The sequence below is a fragment of the Lissotriton helveticus genome, chromosome 1_1 (genome assembly GCF_964261635.1).
Source record: "Lissotriton helveticus chromosome 1_1, aLisHel1.1, whole genome shotgun sequence".
Taxonomy (NCBI): Eukaryota; Metazoa; Chordata; class Amphibia; order Caudata; family Salamandridae; genus Lissotriton; species Lissotriton helveticus.
Genome location: NC_136057.1, coordinates 853,839,319 through 853,854,701, shown reverse-complemented (window position 1 = coordinate 853,854,701; position 15,383 = coordinate 853,839,319). Strand labels below are relative to the sequence as shown.

At 50.2% G+C, this 15,383-nt stretch overlaps 1 protein-coding gene across 1 annotated transcript in view; it reads right to left on the bottom strand.

Moving 5' to 3' along the window:
- Positions 1-15,383, bottom strand: part of LOC144818194 (sodium-coupled monocarboxylate transporter 1-like) — a 139,591-nt gene that overhangs the window by 72,764 nt on the left and 51,444 nt on the right. The window contains exon 4 of the mRNA XM_078675335.1: positions 29-96. Within this exon, the coding sequence (XP_078531461.1) occupies positions 29-96 (68 nt within the window). The remainder of the gene's footprint in view (positions 1-28; positions 97-15,383) is intronic.

The following is a 15,383-nucleotide window of genomic DNA, read 5'->3' as shown; positions in this document are numbered from 1 at the left end:
CAATTTTAAATGGGAGCCACAAACATACCAAGGTACAGTAGAAAGTGCACACTACTCCAGTTGCGACCACGGCACCCCACAAGTCAAATCCCGTCACTGGAAAAAATAGGAGAAAGACAAGGGTAAGCATTGTAGCTAGAGAAATAAATTACTTCGTAGATACGTGTGGTGGCACAGTGTTGCAGATCTGTACCGTTACAGAGGACATTCAGATCAATGACACTCAGTTTATCAGCCAGGTAAGGATAAAAGGCTGAGACAGATCTGTCGGAATTTCATCAGGTTCCTACACATTTCTAGATCTCTGCAGTAGGCTAGCAAATCTTAACAGCTACCTTAGATACTTAAAAGAAGCACAGATACTTATAAACCACGGTACCCACTAGGCAGTCATGATACCCCCGTCGACAATAATGGCTAAAGTTGGAGAGTCCATACCGCACACTACACAGTGGGAAGATAGCACACACCAGTGCAATCAACTCCACCTACTTACCAACAGAGAGGTATTATATCTGGTGCTTATCTGAGCTGGCCTTAAATGGGTAAAACCCGTTAGTGGCAGCTTCATAGCATGATGCAAAGGATATAAGTGCAGTGGCCCTCGCAGTCCCCGCGATGTGGGGGGGAGGCCCTAAGCTCCAAGGGGGGCTGGTGAACTCCCAACTGAGTTCAGAGAGGGCCCCTCCGAGTACTTTGCAGGGGGCTCCCTCAAGTTTCGCTACGCCAGTGCACGCGGTTACTTGGACGGTGGTTGAGTTGACAGGATGTATTTATTGACTGCACCAGTGTAAGACCCTGGAAGATTGTTTTGCACATTAGCAATGAAGATCACAAGAGTGGCGCCTATAACTTGTCCGACCGACAGTGTGAAGAACAATGACAGCTCTAGGATAACACATTGAAAGAGTTACCAACACCACGCATGCACTGAGGAAATCATGATGGAGGAGCCATCTCTCTTTAGGGACCATCCCTCTGGAAGGCTTATCTGTGGCGGCTGAGGCAAATGTCTCACTAAGGCCAATCCCCAGTCGTATTTGTTTCTGCAAGAACTCACTTCTTCATTCACAACAAATATTTTGATTTCTATCGTATGTCAGAAATGTGAGCAGGAAAAAAAGTGTGCAGTGACATGACCACAACAAACATACTTATTTAATGTAAACCCTACAGGGCAAACGGAAATTGTCTCTTTGACCTAATATCTATTGTTAGTTTTGCCTAAGACCACACCATTTTTTAACATAATAGAGGCGGTGTTCAGTGCGTTGAACAGGAGGAGGCCGGGATTGATGCAATCACAGCTTTATGACTTCATTGTCCAGTTGCATTGTAGGGTTAACAATGCCTTTTATTGCTTTTGTTTTTTTTACTATACTTTCTTGACATGCCACCTCGAAATACAGCATGCGTAGGTGAGGAGGATCATAGTACAAAATAGTGATGGACATTTAGGGTACACTTGTAGAAACTTACATTATATTATATAAAGGTAATAATACTACTGCTCAATAGCATTGCTTTTGATGATAGTTCTTGTTATGATTATTGTGTTTGTACCACTATATCAATTTGCGTCTATATTTTGGGCTTATCTCTCCAACATCTAAGGAGCATTAATTGTTTCCATTTTTCTTTGTTCTCTGAACATGTGTAAAGCGCTCTGATACCTGCATGGGTCATGTATACGCTATATAAAACTTTTAAAATAAGTAAATAGAAATAGAACGGACAGTACTCTCTTTGCACTTTTACTAATAGGGAGGCGGTAATTTCTGGCACATTTGCAAAAGCATGTAAGAGTGCATACAAGAGTGCTCCTGTAGTGCTATTGCCCATACTGATAAAGCTTTGTGAATTGGCCCATCAGCTCAGCACTACTGACTGAGGACAGATTTTAACCGTTTCTAAATGTCAACCAAGCATGTAAGCTGTGGTCCTGAATGAATTCTTGTGTGCAAGCCCCAGAGCTAGCTGAGTATCACTCAAGGCACTGAAAAGAAACGGTAGTGCAGACACTTCATGCTGTGACCCCTGTAGATCACTAGTCTTCAAAAATGATATTGAGATTTTGTGTAAAGTATTAATTAGTAAATGTATGTTTATAAGAGAAGAGAGGATGTTAAAATGGAACTAAAACACAGATGTGAACAGCGAAGGTTGACAATAATACGTGTTATATACTCGGAGTCGACTTATGGAACCGAGCTGCAGGTGTGAGTTCACAATAAGAGGAAGGCACCAGGGCAGACGTGGAGAGATGATATGAGTGTACTCTGGTGGTTCACACAGTGAGAGGAAGCCGTCCCCTTTAACCAGCTGCCAAGGGAGGACAGGACAGGCACAGTTCCGTTTATTGTTAGCCCAGCCGTAAAATCCCTCTGCTTACACCTTCACAGACGCTGCCGTGTATTGACTGTCTGCCATCATACACACTTTGAGTGCAGCCTCACTGGGTATTTTTAAGTCCTCGAAAGGGGAGGGTTGAGCACAGTAATTTAGTGAATTTTGTGGTTCACCCTCACAAGGATTGTGGTTGGGGGTGGGGCTTCCACTTCCCTTAACCAATAACCCGTTTTCTTACACACCCTATAAGTTGCCTAGATTCATATATAAAGCAACATTTTTTACCTTTTAAATGAGAAACAAGAGAGGTGCTTGTGTAGCACACACCCTAATCTCACATATTTCAAAGTGCTCTCAAATGCAATAAGGAAACAAGCATTGGAAATGCAATAGGTCTCGCAGCATTAGAGTTAGTGCTTTTAGAATTGTTTATGGGTTTTTTTTGTAAATCTTTAGCATTTTTGTTTCCTGTAGCCAATGCTAAAGAATTACAAATAAAAAAAGCCATAAACAATTCTAAAAGCTCTAACTCAAATGCTCCGAGACCTATTGCACTGTGTGAGGGTGAGGGGTTGAGGGTGAGTGAGGGTGAGGGTGGGTGAGGGTGAGTGAGGGTGAGTGAGGGGTTGAGGGTGAGTGAGGGGTTGAGGGTGAGTGAGAGTGAGGGTGAGTGAGGGTGAGGGTGAGTGAGGGTGAGTGTGAGTTAGGGTGAGGGGTTGAGGGTGGGTGAGGGTGAGGGGTTGAGGGTGAGTGAGGATGAGTGAGGGTGAGTGAGGTGTTGAGGGTGAGTGAGGGTGAGTGAGTGAGGGTGAGTGAGGGTGAGTGAGTGAGGGAGGGTGAGTGAGGGTGAGTGAGGGTGAGTGAGGGTGAGTGAGGGTGAGTGAGAGTGAGTGAGAGTGAGGGTGAGTGAGGGTGAGTGAGGGGTTGAGGGTGAGTGAGTGAGGGTGAGGAGGTGTGAGGGTGAGGAGGTGTGAGGGTGAGGAGGTGTGAGGGTGTGTGAGGGTGAGGGTGTGTGAGGGTCCGAAGTAAATGGTGGCAGGGCAGACATCATAAGACAGAGAGAAACACAAATGTTAAGATAACAGTGCTCGAATCGGTTGTGAGAAGGTGGAAATGGGATTAAAGGAGAAAGGATGAAAAGTTAAGTAGGAAGAGGCCGGAAAGGAGACACAAAGGAGTGGATATTGCAGCACGGGGAAGCAGCTTGGAGTGCAGCACTGCAGAGCAGTTTACAATGGAGCACTGCGCACGTGGCAGTAGATTAGAGTGCTGCTGCGCATACTGGGCAGCAGCTTAGATTGGAACACAGGACACAGGGCAGCTTATACTGCAGCGCCGCACACAAGGCAGCAGCTTGGAGTGCAGCACCGCGCATGGGGCTACAGTTTAAGAGTGGAGCACAGCGCACGGGAATTGCTTGAGGACCTTGGCAGGGAGAGAGCCGCAGTAGCCTCACATGCTGCTCTCTAGGATCGGCCTCATTGATGCACTACTCTTTATGAGAGCCGTGGCATGCCCGAAAGCTGCTGGGTGACACCAGTCTAACTGCGCTGACAGAAACACTCAAGTGCGCAGCTTCCAAGGAACGCATGTTAGTCTCCCAACAAAGAGTCAGACTAGCGGCCATTTGCTATCTTTTCTGCTGCCATTGTCATGCTCTGTTGCTTGCAGATAGTCAGATGGCAATAGAGGCACTGTGAGAGCTGGGGTTGGCGATTAGGGAGGTGGTGGGGGAGGGGTTAATTTGCAAAGCGTGATGGTTTTGGAAGACGGAACGGGGGCCCCCAGAAAACAGCGTGGTGCCTACACAAATGCACAACTAGTATTGTCTGAAGCTGCACTGGCGAAATATAACTCACACCACGTGACTGGCAGCTGGCAGAACAGAGTTGACATGTTACAGGGGACCGTACCGTGGACTAGACGATAAACAAGCCGTCTTAATGTCTGTGGATATGGGAAAAATTATTCAAAAAACACACGTGAACATCTTCAAAATGATGTCACATTTCGGGCGTAAAAAGGAAGCAGGAAGAAATAAACGACGTTTAACACGGGGAATTGTGGAACTGTTAGTCTACACTCCAGCTCCATGAAGTCCTGTCCGGCGTATTTTTCACCCAAATGTGTGAATTACTTGATACTCCCAAAATAATAATGTTAAAAAACACATGAAATTGTACGAAAACAAAAGAATTTACAACGAGCATTAGATATAAATGATTGACAGTCATGATCACGGAAGGTCTACAAAATCGGGGGAGCACTTTTTGATGCGCATTCGCTCCAAGGGATTGCTCGACCAATTGATGAAACTGTCCCATTTCAGACTACTTTACACTTGGAACATGCTTCTCTTTGATCTTTCGACTCACTGTTTACTATTATCAGTGTAAGGATGAAACGCGACGTCTTCAAGATGGAAATACTGTATAAATCGTATTTGTGCAGAGTGACTGAATATTATCACTACGAGGAAAGACGAAAACGTGTTTGAGAAGGCAACAGGAAAGAACAAGACGGAGGGAAGAGAGGGGAGGGGGGAGGAGAAATGCGTCTCGGCCGGAGCAGGGGGCGGAGCAGGGAGAGCGGGCTTTGGAATGTAATTGACACGGCCGGCCGGTCGTGAAACTGAAAGCATGGCCGGCCGGCCGTGAAAGCCTTTGATGCGGCAGGGGAAATGCGAGACGGCGGGAAGGGGAGGGGGCGGAGCGGGTAAACAAAGACGGACGTGCACGCGCTTTTAAGCTCAATGCGCATGCGCATTGAGCTTAAAAGTCACGGGCACTGCAAGGAATCGCCACGATTCCTTGCAGTGTGGATAAAGAGTGGATAAGTCCCAATACTCTCGCTTGCTCGATGCGCATGCGCATCGACAGGCGAGACCTAAAAAGGAAGCATGGTGAAATAAAATATTTGTCTAAGATCACAAGATTTTTTCAAGCGGGAAGATGGAAAACATTTCAGGTTTTCTGACTTACTTTGTGCCATTCAGGTTCTAGACAGGTGCTGCTTTCCCTCTCCTGTTTCACATCAAAGGTTAATGTTTTTTATTAGGTGACAGCCTGAGTAGCAGGCAGATTCGCCACATGAAAGCTCGGCTTGTTTTGGGCTCCAAGGTCCAAGAGGACGTCAAGTTCAGCCAGAGCAAGCAAGCATTTAGTTGCTCACCCACTCCTAGTGATGTCTTATAGCAGAGGCAATGTTTAGTGTTTGTATTTTAATGATTTCGATTGGCCATACTAAATATCTATGACATGTCACATGAAACATATGGAACAGCCACTGCTCAGGTAAAAAAGGGAAATGTATAAAAGGCATTGCCGAGTCTTCGGGAAAGAAAGAGTAAAATTGAGGTTGGCACATCAGACCAACAAGGTAACAATGAGGCAAATTTGGGTGAGGGGCTCTATCACTATCTCTATCACTTAGGAGACCATGAGAGGAGGCAATAAGGATACGCTGTTATCTATAGGCACAATATTTATAAGTATGTGCATTGAGGACCTTTTATTTTTCAGGGACTAAGTGCCTCAGTTTGAGTTTGACAGACTACTGCCAGCCATATTCAGACATCTCTGCCATCTTGTGGAGATGTCTCTTTTGAAGTCACTGTAAGTTTGCTGAACGGCAGCCATGTTTCATGCGGCCACTCAGCAAGCCTTTTTTGTTTTACCAAAACCAACTCTTAAGAGGGCGTGGCTACGCGGGCGAAGATGGTGGACGCAGCTTGCTAAAGCTCCCACCGGCCCGTTCTTTATCCGCATACTTATCCTTGCTTCCGGACCCGATTCCATCACCCACACCACCGGCAAGGAGAGCGGACGGCTGGTGGAGTCGCCCGCTGTATCCTCTAGTGCTCCCGGATTGCTGGCGGAGCCGTGCTCGAAGACATCGGTCTGCGGCCTAGTCCCCGCAGGGGAAGCCGGGGCCTCGAGTTTAGCGCTCCCCGGCTGGGGGATCTTCGCGCCGACCCATCATCCTCCGCTTCCCCGGGGCCGACGGAGCTCCCCTTCCTGGCGGAACACAGCACAGCCGAGGGGACCCTCCGACAGCGAGGGGGGCCCGCTCTGACATCCTGAGAAGGCTGGAGGGGGACGCGGCCTACTTCGGGGCCGAGAGACAGGGACCTCGATTTTCGGAGGCCTCCGGAGATACCGGCTGTGGAGTGGCGGCCGGGCTTGCCTGAGCCGGCAGATCGCTTGACCGGCGGACTGACCCGGGGCGGCGGTGGCTCCGTGGAGCTGTGGCTGGGTGCCTGCTGACCTTGCTGTACTCGTACAAGCAGGCTTGGAGGCCCTGGGAGGAGCAGAGACTTGCATCCTGGTCGGTAAGCCGGGTCCTGGACTTTCCCGCTATCCCGGGGTCGGGTGCCCACAGAATTGATGCTGACCTTTGGGGTGTACTGGGGCGATTGAGGCCGGCGGGGAGGTGAGCTGCGGCGCTGCTCTCTGGAGCGGACCCCCCCTGGCCATTTCACGACCAAAGGCACGGAACTTGATTGCGGCGGCCGGCGGGCTCCTTTGATTTCCCCCCTGGGTCGTCCTTGCAGAGGGCAGTGGTGGTACCGGCGAGACGCCAGAGGACTAATAGGCCCTTTGGTTTCGGAGGCAGACCACTGAGCGACCTACGGTTTGCCCGGCCGGGGGGTAGTCGGGGAAGCTGCCTGGCGATCGACTTACGCTGACCCATCGGCGCTGCCCAGACCTGGTGGAGTTCTGCTTTCTCTCAGGGGGCTGCGAGACCACGGACAGATCCACGTCTTGGTGTGAGAGCCCACCCCCGCCCCCTCTGTGGACCCTCTTGATACTGTGCTTCCCGGTTCCACGCAGCTATGACCAGGGGGGGTGGTGGCCCGGCCAAACAAGGGCCCATAGACAAGTTTACAGGGCCCAGTGGGGGCTCTGGGGCACCCGGCGGTGGCGTAGGAGCTGGGCCGGATAATGCGGCACTTATGGCGGCGATCACCCAGTCCAGAGATATGCTGGACGCAAAGATTGGTGCGGTGGGTGCGGACGTGACCCTGCTGCGACAAGATCTGCCGAATGCTGTGGAGCGGATAACAGAAACTGAGTCGAGGATTTCGGTGGTTGAAGACGACGTGGGGACCCTGAAACGGAAAATGGCGGCGATGGAACAGGTCCAAAAGAACCTCGCGACCAGAGTGGAAGATGCTGAAGGTCGCGCACGTAGGAACAACCTACGCTTCGTTGGCTTTCCGGAGCGATGCGAGAAAGACAATATGGAGCTGTTTCTGACCCAATGGCTGGAGGGCTGGCTCCCCACGGGTGCCCTTTCCACTTGCTTTGTGATAGAACGCGCACATCGCGCCTTGACTCAGCGGCCGCCGGAGGGGGAACGACCCCGGGCAGTTATCGCCAGATTGCTGAACTATCATGATCGGGATGTGATTCTCCGAGAGGCGAGAGCCAGAGGCACCATCATGTACGAAAATCGGAAGATCATGATCTTTCCTGACTATACCAAGTTGGTGCAGCAGCAGCGTCGCTCCTTCCTGGACGCTAAAGCCAAGTTGCGAGGGTTAAAGATTCAATATTCCTTGCTGTACCCGGCCCGCCTGCGGGTTGTTTATCAGTCCCGGACCCACTTCTTCGAATCCCCGGAGGAGGTCTTCCATTGGACCGACGAGTCGATGCCGATCAGGCCGCATGCTCAACCGGGTCTGTTTCCTGGTTCTCCTGGTGGTTCGACGCAGGGTCGGCAGGGTCAGCCGGCCCGACATGGCCGTCAGCGGAGGTCCAGGTCGAGGAAGAGATCCGCCTCTGCCGGTGCGACCCAGGATAAGGGGACTGTTGCATCTGACCAGTCAGACGATAATTCTTGAGTCCATGGGTGAGATTGCACTGATGCGGCTGCCTCGAGTGACTGTGAGGCCCACGGTTGGGCTTCGTCCCTAGTAGTGTGGGCACTGTTTCTGATGCTGGCTCTTGGGAGGGTTTGTCGTAATTTGGGTGGTGGTGAAAGGGTTTGGAGGGGACTTGTTAGGGCCCTCGACTGCCACGCGCAGTGGTTGTTGGCTGAGGGAGGGGTGGGTGTTGCTGTTCTTCAGGGGTGTTGGGATCCATTGGTATGGTTGGTCTTGGGTCCTCTGTTTTGGACCCGGGGCAGCCCATGCCGCGACAGGTACTTCAATGTTCTATGGAGTATGGGGTTGGGGGGTGTTGGCAGCAGGGGTTGGGGACGGGACATGTGGGTGAAGCAATGATAGACGAATGTGGACCTATTGGGGTAGTTTTTGTTGATGTTGGGAGGGTCTGGGAGGGGTGGGGGGGGATAATGCACGTGTTGATTGTTACTGACCTGAAGGCAGTACGAGGTGGGTGGAAGTGGCACAGGAGGCAAGCCTATTGGACCTCGATTGACTATGGCTGATTTGACTCATGGGCTCCCCGGCGAGTCCTTACGGATAATCACTTGGAATGTCAGGGGGATGCTGGATGCCGTTAAAAGGGGGGCTGTTTTGCGTTGGGGAAAAAGGGAGGCTGCAGATGTACTCTTGCTCCAGGAAACTCACATGTTGGGCACTAAAGTACTTAGCTTACAGAGGTTTGGATACCACCAAGTCTTTCATGCTGGGTTTGCCAGGGGATCTAGAGGTGTTGCGATACTGGTGCACCGAAGAGTGGCCTACATCCATGAGAAGCAGTGGGTGGATCCTCAAGGCCGCTATGTCTTTATTAAGGGGAAAGTGGGCACTGAGCCGATGGTTTTTGGAAGTGTATATGCTCCCCCCCCACTGCAGTGGGCCCTGTCCGAGAAGTTGTTTAAGGTGTGGGAGGATATCCCGGAGTCCTTGGCGGTGATTGGGGGAGACTGGAATGAGGTGATGAATGTTTGTGTGGACCGTCAGAGGCGGCAGGGGGTGCTTGCTGGCCCTTCCCCTAATTCCCCTACCCGGTTACAGGCCACGGCGGATGGACTAGGATGGGTGGATGTGTGGCGACATATGCATCCAACAGTACGCGAATACACGTATGTTTCTGCAGTGTACGGCTCGTTCTCGAGACTGGACTATATGTTTGTGCCTGGAATGTGTCTGAGCAGGGTGCGCGAGGCTACGATACATCCGAGGGGGCTCTCGGACCACTCCCCAGTGTCAGTCACGATAGAACTGCTTACGAAGCGACAGCCCTTCAGGTGGAGGATGTCGTCGTGGCATCTACAACAGCCCGCTTATGTTCAACATTTACGAGAAGCCGTCGCACACTACTGGCGGGAAAACCTAGTGGGAGATATGGATATTGAGGTGGTTTGGGAGGCCATGAAACCTACTATACGGGGGGTGGATATTGCGTGGTGTGCCGAGGCCCGCCGTAGGAGACGGGAAGCGACCACTACAGCTGCCAGACTCGTAGAAGACCTAGAACGCCGTGGTAGGGGAGGGGGAGATGAGGTGGCGATACGGTTGCTCCTCCAGGCACAACAGTCGTACGCCTCTATCTTGATGGACGAGGCTAAACTGGCGTGGCTGGCCACGCGGAGCAGAATATACCAATGGGGAGATAAGTCCAGTACCATGCTCCATAGGCTATGTCAGCGCCGTCTCCAACCGATTACGTTGCCGGGCCTCACTGCTGACGATGGAGTGACGATTACGGACCCAGCTGCGCTTGCAGCGAGTTTTGCTGCTTATTTCCAGACACAATATGCCCCGCAGGATAGTCTCCACGCAGACGCTGTAGCTAAATTTATTGACGACTTGCCGCCCCGGGCGGTGTCTGACGAGGCCAAGAAGGAACTTGATGCTCCCCTTACGGCCGAGGAACTTGGAGAGGCGCTGGGCCAACTTAATGCGGGGAAGGCGCCGGGTCCAAATGGCTACCCCTGTGAGTTTTTTAAGAAATTCCAGCTTCTCCTGGGGTCCCATTATCGAAGTACTCTGGAGGTGGCACGTGAGCGGGGCAGATTGCCTCCGGACTGGCGGCACGCCGAGATCCTGGTCTTCCAAAAACCTGGCAAACCCCCCAACAGGCACGACTCGTATCGCCCCATCTCATTGCTTAATGTAGAAGCCAAAATACTAGCAAAAGCACTTGCGAACCGCTTGCTCCCATATATGGTAGAGCTGGTTCATCCGGACCAGGCAGGTTTCATGCCACACCGTGCGACACGACACAATATTCGGCGTGCACAGGCGGCGATTGATGCGATGGGGACACTGGGGGACAGAGCAGCTTTGCTCTTAGCGGACATTCATAAGGCGTTTGACTCTGTTAGCTGGGCGTACCTTTTTGCACTCCTATCCCGCCTCAACCTCGGCCCAGTGTATCTGTCCTATATTTCATTGCTCTATACTGATATCACGGCGTCTGTCAGGGTAGCTGGGGCCACTTCGGAGGTGTTCTCCATTGGACGGGGGACCCGTCAGGGGTGCCCCTTATCCCCGTACCTGTTTGCTCTGGCCATGGAGCCTCTAGCTTCCTGGGTGCGCATAGATGCCCAGCTTCGGGGCTTTGTCTGGTCTGAGACCCTTTTCGACAGGATTGCCTTATATGCGGACGACGTCCTCTTCTTCCTCACGGATTTGCGTCGCTCAGGGCCCCGAGTGTTAGAAATCATGCGCATATTTGGAGAGGTCTCGGGTCTCTACTTGAATTTAGGCAAGTCCACCCTTTGGGTACTGGGAGGTACGGCGGAGATAGACCCCTGGGCGAGGGAATTGCAACATGCAACTGACGGTTTGAAATATTTAGGGGTGTTCCTTTCTGAATCCACCCATGTTACGTGGGAGCGCAATATTGTACCCGTATGGGATAAAGTTCAGGAGGATATCAAGACTTGGTCCCGAATGCCCCTCACCATATTTGGTAGGTCAGCGATATTTAAGATGGTAGCTCTTCCACGCCTCTTGTACCAGCTACAGAATTACCCTCATCCTATTCCTCCCCAGTGGTTTCGGCAGGTTAATTCTGCCTTGAGTCGCTTTCTGTGGGTAGGAGGCGCGGCTCGAGTGGCGCTAAAGACATGTTTCCTTTCCACGTATTGTGGGGGCTTGGCCACCCCGGATCTGTTATCTTATTATCAGGCCTCGCAGCTGCTCGTACTCAATGAGTGGTGGTATGGCGACAGAGGGGACCCGACATATGCCCTGGAGCGCTCCTTGATGGGTGATCATACATTACACACGATTCTCTACTCGGCCCGGCTGCGGCGGCAGTTGCCGTGCGTTACGAAAGTGGTCTTTGCGGTGTGGCGACAGGCATTACGTCGTATGGGTTGGTGGGGTAGACTAACAGCTGAGACACCGCTATGGCACAATGGTCAACTTCCCGGACTGATGACGCTCACCGTGTTTGATGGCTGGGAAGCCATTGGTATAGCAATGTTGGGACATGTCATGTCCGGTACTACGCTTAAGTCCTTTCAGGAACTCAGTACTGAGTTCAATATGCCCCAAACCCAGTTCTTTCGCTACTTACAATTCTGACACGCGCTTACACCAAACATTGCGGATCTGGACTCACTCCCGGAATTTAGCCCCATTGAAGCGAAGGTGTTCATGGGAGACCTTGGTACTAAGAAGATCTCTCGCATCTATCAGTCGATGGTGACCCACTGCTCTTCCACCCTGCTCCCTCTGAAAGCGGCCTGGGAGGTTGACGTCGGTCCTCTAGATGAGGATGACTGGAGGGAAGCCCTAGAGTCCCCGCGCGGAACTGCAATAGCGATGCGGCTTCGCCTGATACAATTTAAATATCTCCATAGGTCTTATTATACCCGAGAACGACTCTGGAGGGCGGGACTGATTAGCTCCTCGGAATGTCTGCGGTGTGGTGCGGCTGTGGGTACGCTGATACATACTGTGTGGTCATGCCCTCGACTGATTGGATTCTGGAGGGGCGTATGGAATTGTTTGTCTGAGGTTTTGGGTTGGGACCTCCCACGCACTCACCGTCTGGGCTTACTCCACGTACTCGAAGGAGTCGGTGGGAACATATACAAGCGCCACCTGTTGCTACTGGGTCTGGTGGTGGCCAAGAGAGACCTAGCCAGAGCATGGAAAGGAGTCCGAGCCCCCCCCCTGTGTGCATGGAAGGCTGCCCTGGATTATTATATGGGACTGGAGCGGCCTGTTTTTGAAGCGAGAGGCTGCCCCCGTAAGCATTTTAAGATCTGGAAGAGGTGGGCGGAATATAGGGGGTTGCCACTTGATCCCCCTGAAGCGAATGAGGAGGAATTATAGACGGAGGTTCTGAGAGGGCCTCGTTACTGTGTCATGCCTCACGACAGCTGACGACTGTGTATTCTTTCTACACGTGCGTAGGGTTAGGGAGGGATAAGGGGTGGGTAGTGGGGTAGTTGGGCCTTTGGGGATGTTGGGAGGGATGGGGTGAAGGGAAGGGTAGCCTGCTTTGCTTTATTCTTATTTTACTTAGCATCGCAACGACGAATATACAATGTGTTACAATGCTTGGTGGCACTCTCCTGATTGTGGGGAACCACATTTGTTGCTCTGCATCCCTTCAAATAAATAATAAAATTTTGTTGTGAAAAAAAAAAACCAACTCTTAAAGTGTGAGTTTGTTTTTGTAAAACGAAATACGAATGGCACTGGTACCATGGGAGTTTTCTACCAAGATGTGGAGTTCATTTATCTTTTTTTCTGTTTGGGACTACCACACTTTCCTTGGCAGTCAAGACCAGAAAAAAATGTACATCAGACCATCAGCACTAAGTAGAGCGGCCGGTGTGATGGACTTATACCAGGCACGCAACGCCTATTGGGCTGAGTGGGCTTCAGTTCCCCCCTCCCCCCATCTTGGGTTTCAGCCAAGGCTGTTGCAGCTGTGGGCTCCCAGGGCAGTCTAGAGTCTTATCTCTTTCACAGGTCTTTAAGGACCATTCGCATATTTGCATACCTTTGTAAAGTAGTTGCCAAGGCTTTCTGTTTTTTCTGGCTCCAGTCCCCCCTTGGCCCCCACTCTCCCTATTCCTTACATTGTATTTTACATTTACTGCCGTAGTGTGAGAATGCATTTCAAGAAAAGGAATATAAAGTAGGGTTGCAAAAAGAAAAATGCTAGCCGTGTGTTGTTTAAAGAGCCTGCAAAAACCTCGTCTTGAACCCTAAATAGGGTTATAAATGATAAAGTATGTATTCATTTGGAATGTGACTTCTCTGTCTTTGTTCCCTTTAATGATTAGTCATGGATCATTCAGGCAGCCGTACAACACAATTAAAAATGCTTTCTATTTATATTTGCTGTTCGAAGTAAGTGCTGAAAATACAGCTTTAGGTGACTGTTTATTTTTGCATCGTCTGGGACATCAAAATAATAAGCTGGCAACCCGAATCATAAGAGAGGAAGTTTGTTGCAGGATCAGCACATTATTTATTTCCTCCACCCTTGATCCCTGATTATTGCCATAATAGCAGGGCTTTAAGTGGGCCGGGTTCTGCCGGTGCTCAGCACCAGCAGTTCGTAAAAGCAGGCACCGACACGGGTCCCTAGTGGGCTCTCCATTTTTACCCTCACACTCAGACTGGAGAAAAAAAATCTTAACTCTGCAGCAGTTCACTGTTTTGATGTAACTTTAATTTTTGTGCAGTTCTGTATTGCTAGACTTGAAGTGCTTTACATGAGCACCAACAAGGACATCGTTATTCATTTTTTGTTAGGCATGGACAAATACGTGATTTGCCCAGATACACAGGATGTTGAGCCGACGCTGAGACTCAAACCTGCTTCCTCAGCTCCAAGGTTGGCAGCTCTAACCATTACACCACAACCTCCCTCTTGCACAAGAACGAAAGCATTTTCAATATTATATATAACAAAGCCACTGTTGTATGTATGCATGTAGTATATTTATCTTATGCAACTAACAACCTTTGACAAAGCCAATAGTCCTGGCTTGTTGTGGGTGTTATTTTGCTTATGTGGAGGCAATAAGAGAAGCAGGAAATACCAGTCAGGTAGCACATTATGCTGATCAAAGATTTTTAGCATAAATGTTTTAAGCCACACCCTTAAAAATATAGCCCATTTGAGAGACACCCTGTAGAAAGCTGGTTCTGTATATACTATACCAAAATGAGGTATGGTGTGCACCGAGTTCAGTGGCACCCCAAAGGTAGGCAGAGATAAAAGTTGATAGAACCTTACTCTCTATTTGTATTGTATTGTATTGTAATTGTATTTATATAGCGCTTACTACTCCTGATGAGGCTTCGAAGTGCTTTCCCAGTGAGTAGCACGCTACTCCGGAACCAATAAAGGATTAGTGTTGAATTAGTATAGTGAAATATGAAAGTAGTTTGAGTGGTGGATATGTTAAACAGTTATTTGGATTTAGAAGGGTAGAGGAGGGATAGAAGAGGGAGAAAGGCTTGTATTTATGTAGCGATTGGTACCCCTGATGGGGTGTTGAACCGCTTTTTTGGCTAGAAGCACACTACCGCGGAACCAATAAGGATTAGTGTTGAAAATTAGCATGGTGAAATATGAAAGTAATTTGACTGGTGGATATGTTATTCAGTTATTTGGATAGAGAAGGGTAGCAGAGGGATCGAAGAGGGGAAAAGGTTTGCATTTATATAGGGCTTGCTACCCCTGATGAGGTAAGGGTAAGCAGACAATGCAATCCTATGGAAGGAAATAAAGTTATTGGTTTGCAGGTAAGTACTGGTTTGTGGGAGATGTTATCCTGGGGTTAGAACCAGGGTTCCCCCAGGGTCGAGAATGCACTCTCAGAACACCCTCAGTGGCACTAGGGCGGCCAGGTAGAGAGTGCTGATGCACAATGTTATCCAACGGGGGTTAGAGGGCCTCTGGTTGGTGGCTGCTCACAAGCAGGCCATAAGGTTGTGGGAGCAAAGCTCCTGGTGTTAGGCTCATGGAAAAGGGGGGGGTCCAGCACCCACAGTAGCACAGGGGCTGCAGGGTACTGTTTTGGCATTGGGTGCCCTGTTGTTTTCAAAGGAGATTGCCGGTTTTGGTTTTTGGCTGCAGGCTCGGTCCAGGAAGACTTCTGGGAGGAGCCAACAGTTGGGCAGTTAAGTTGGATGACTT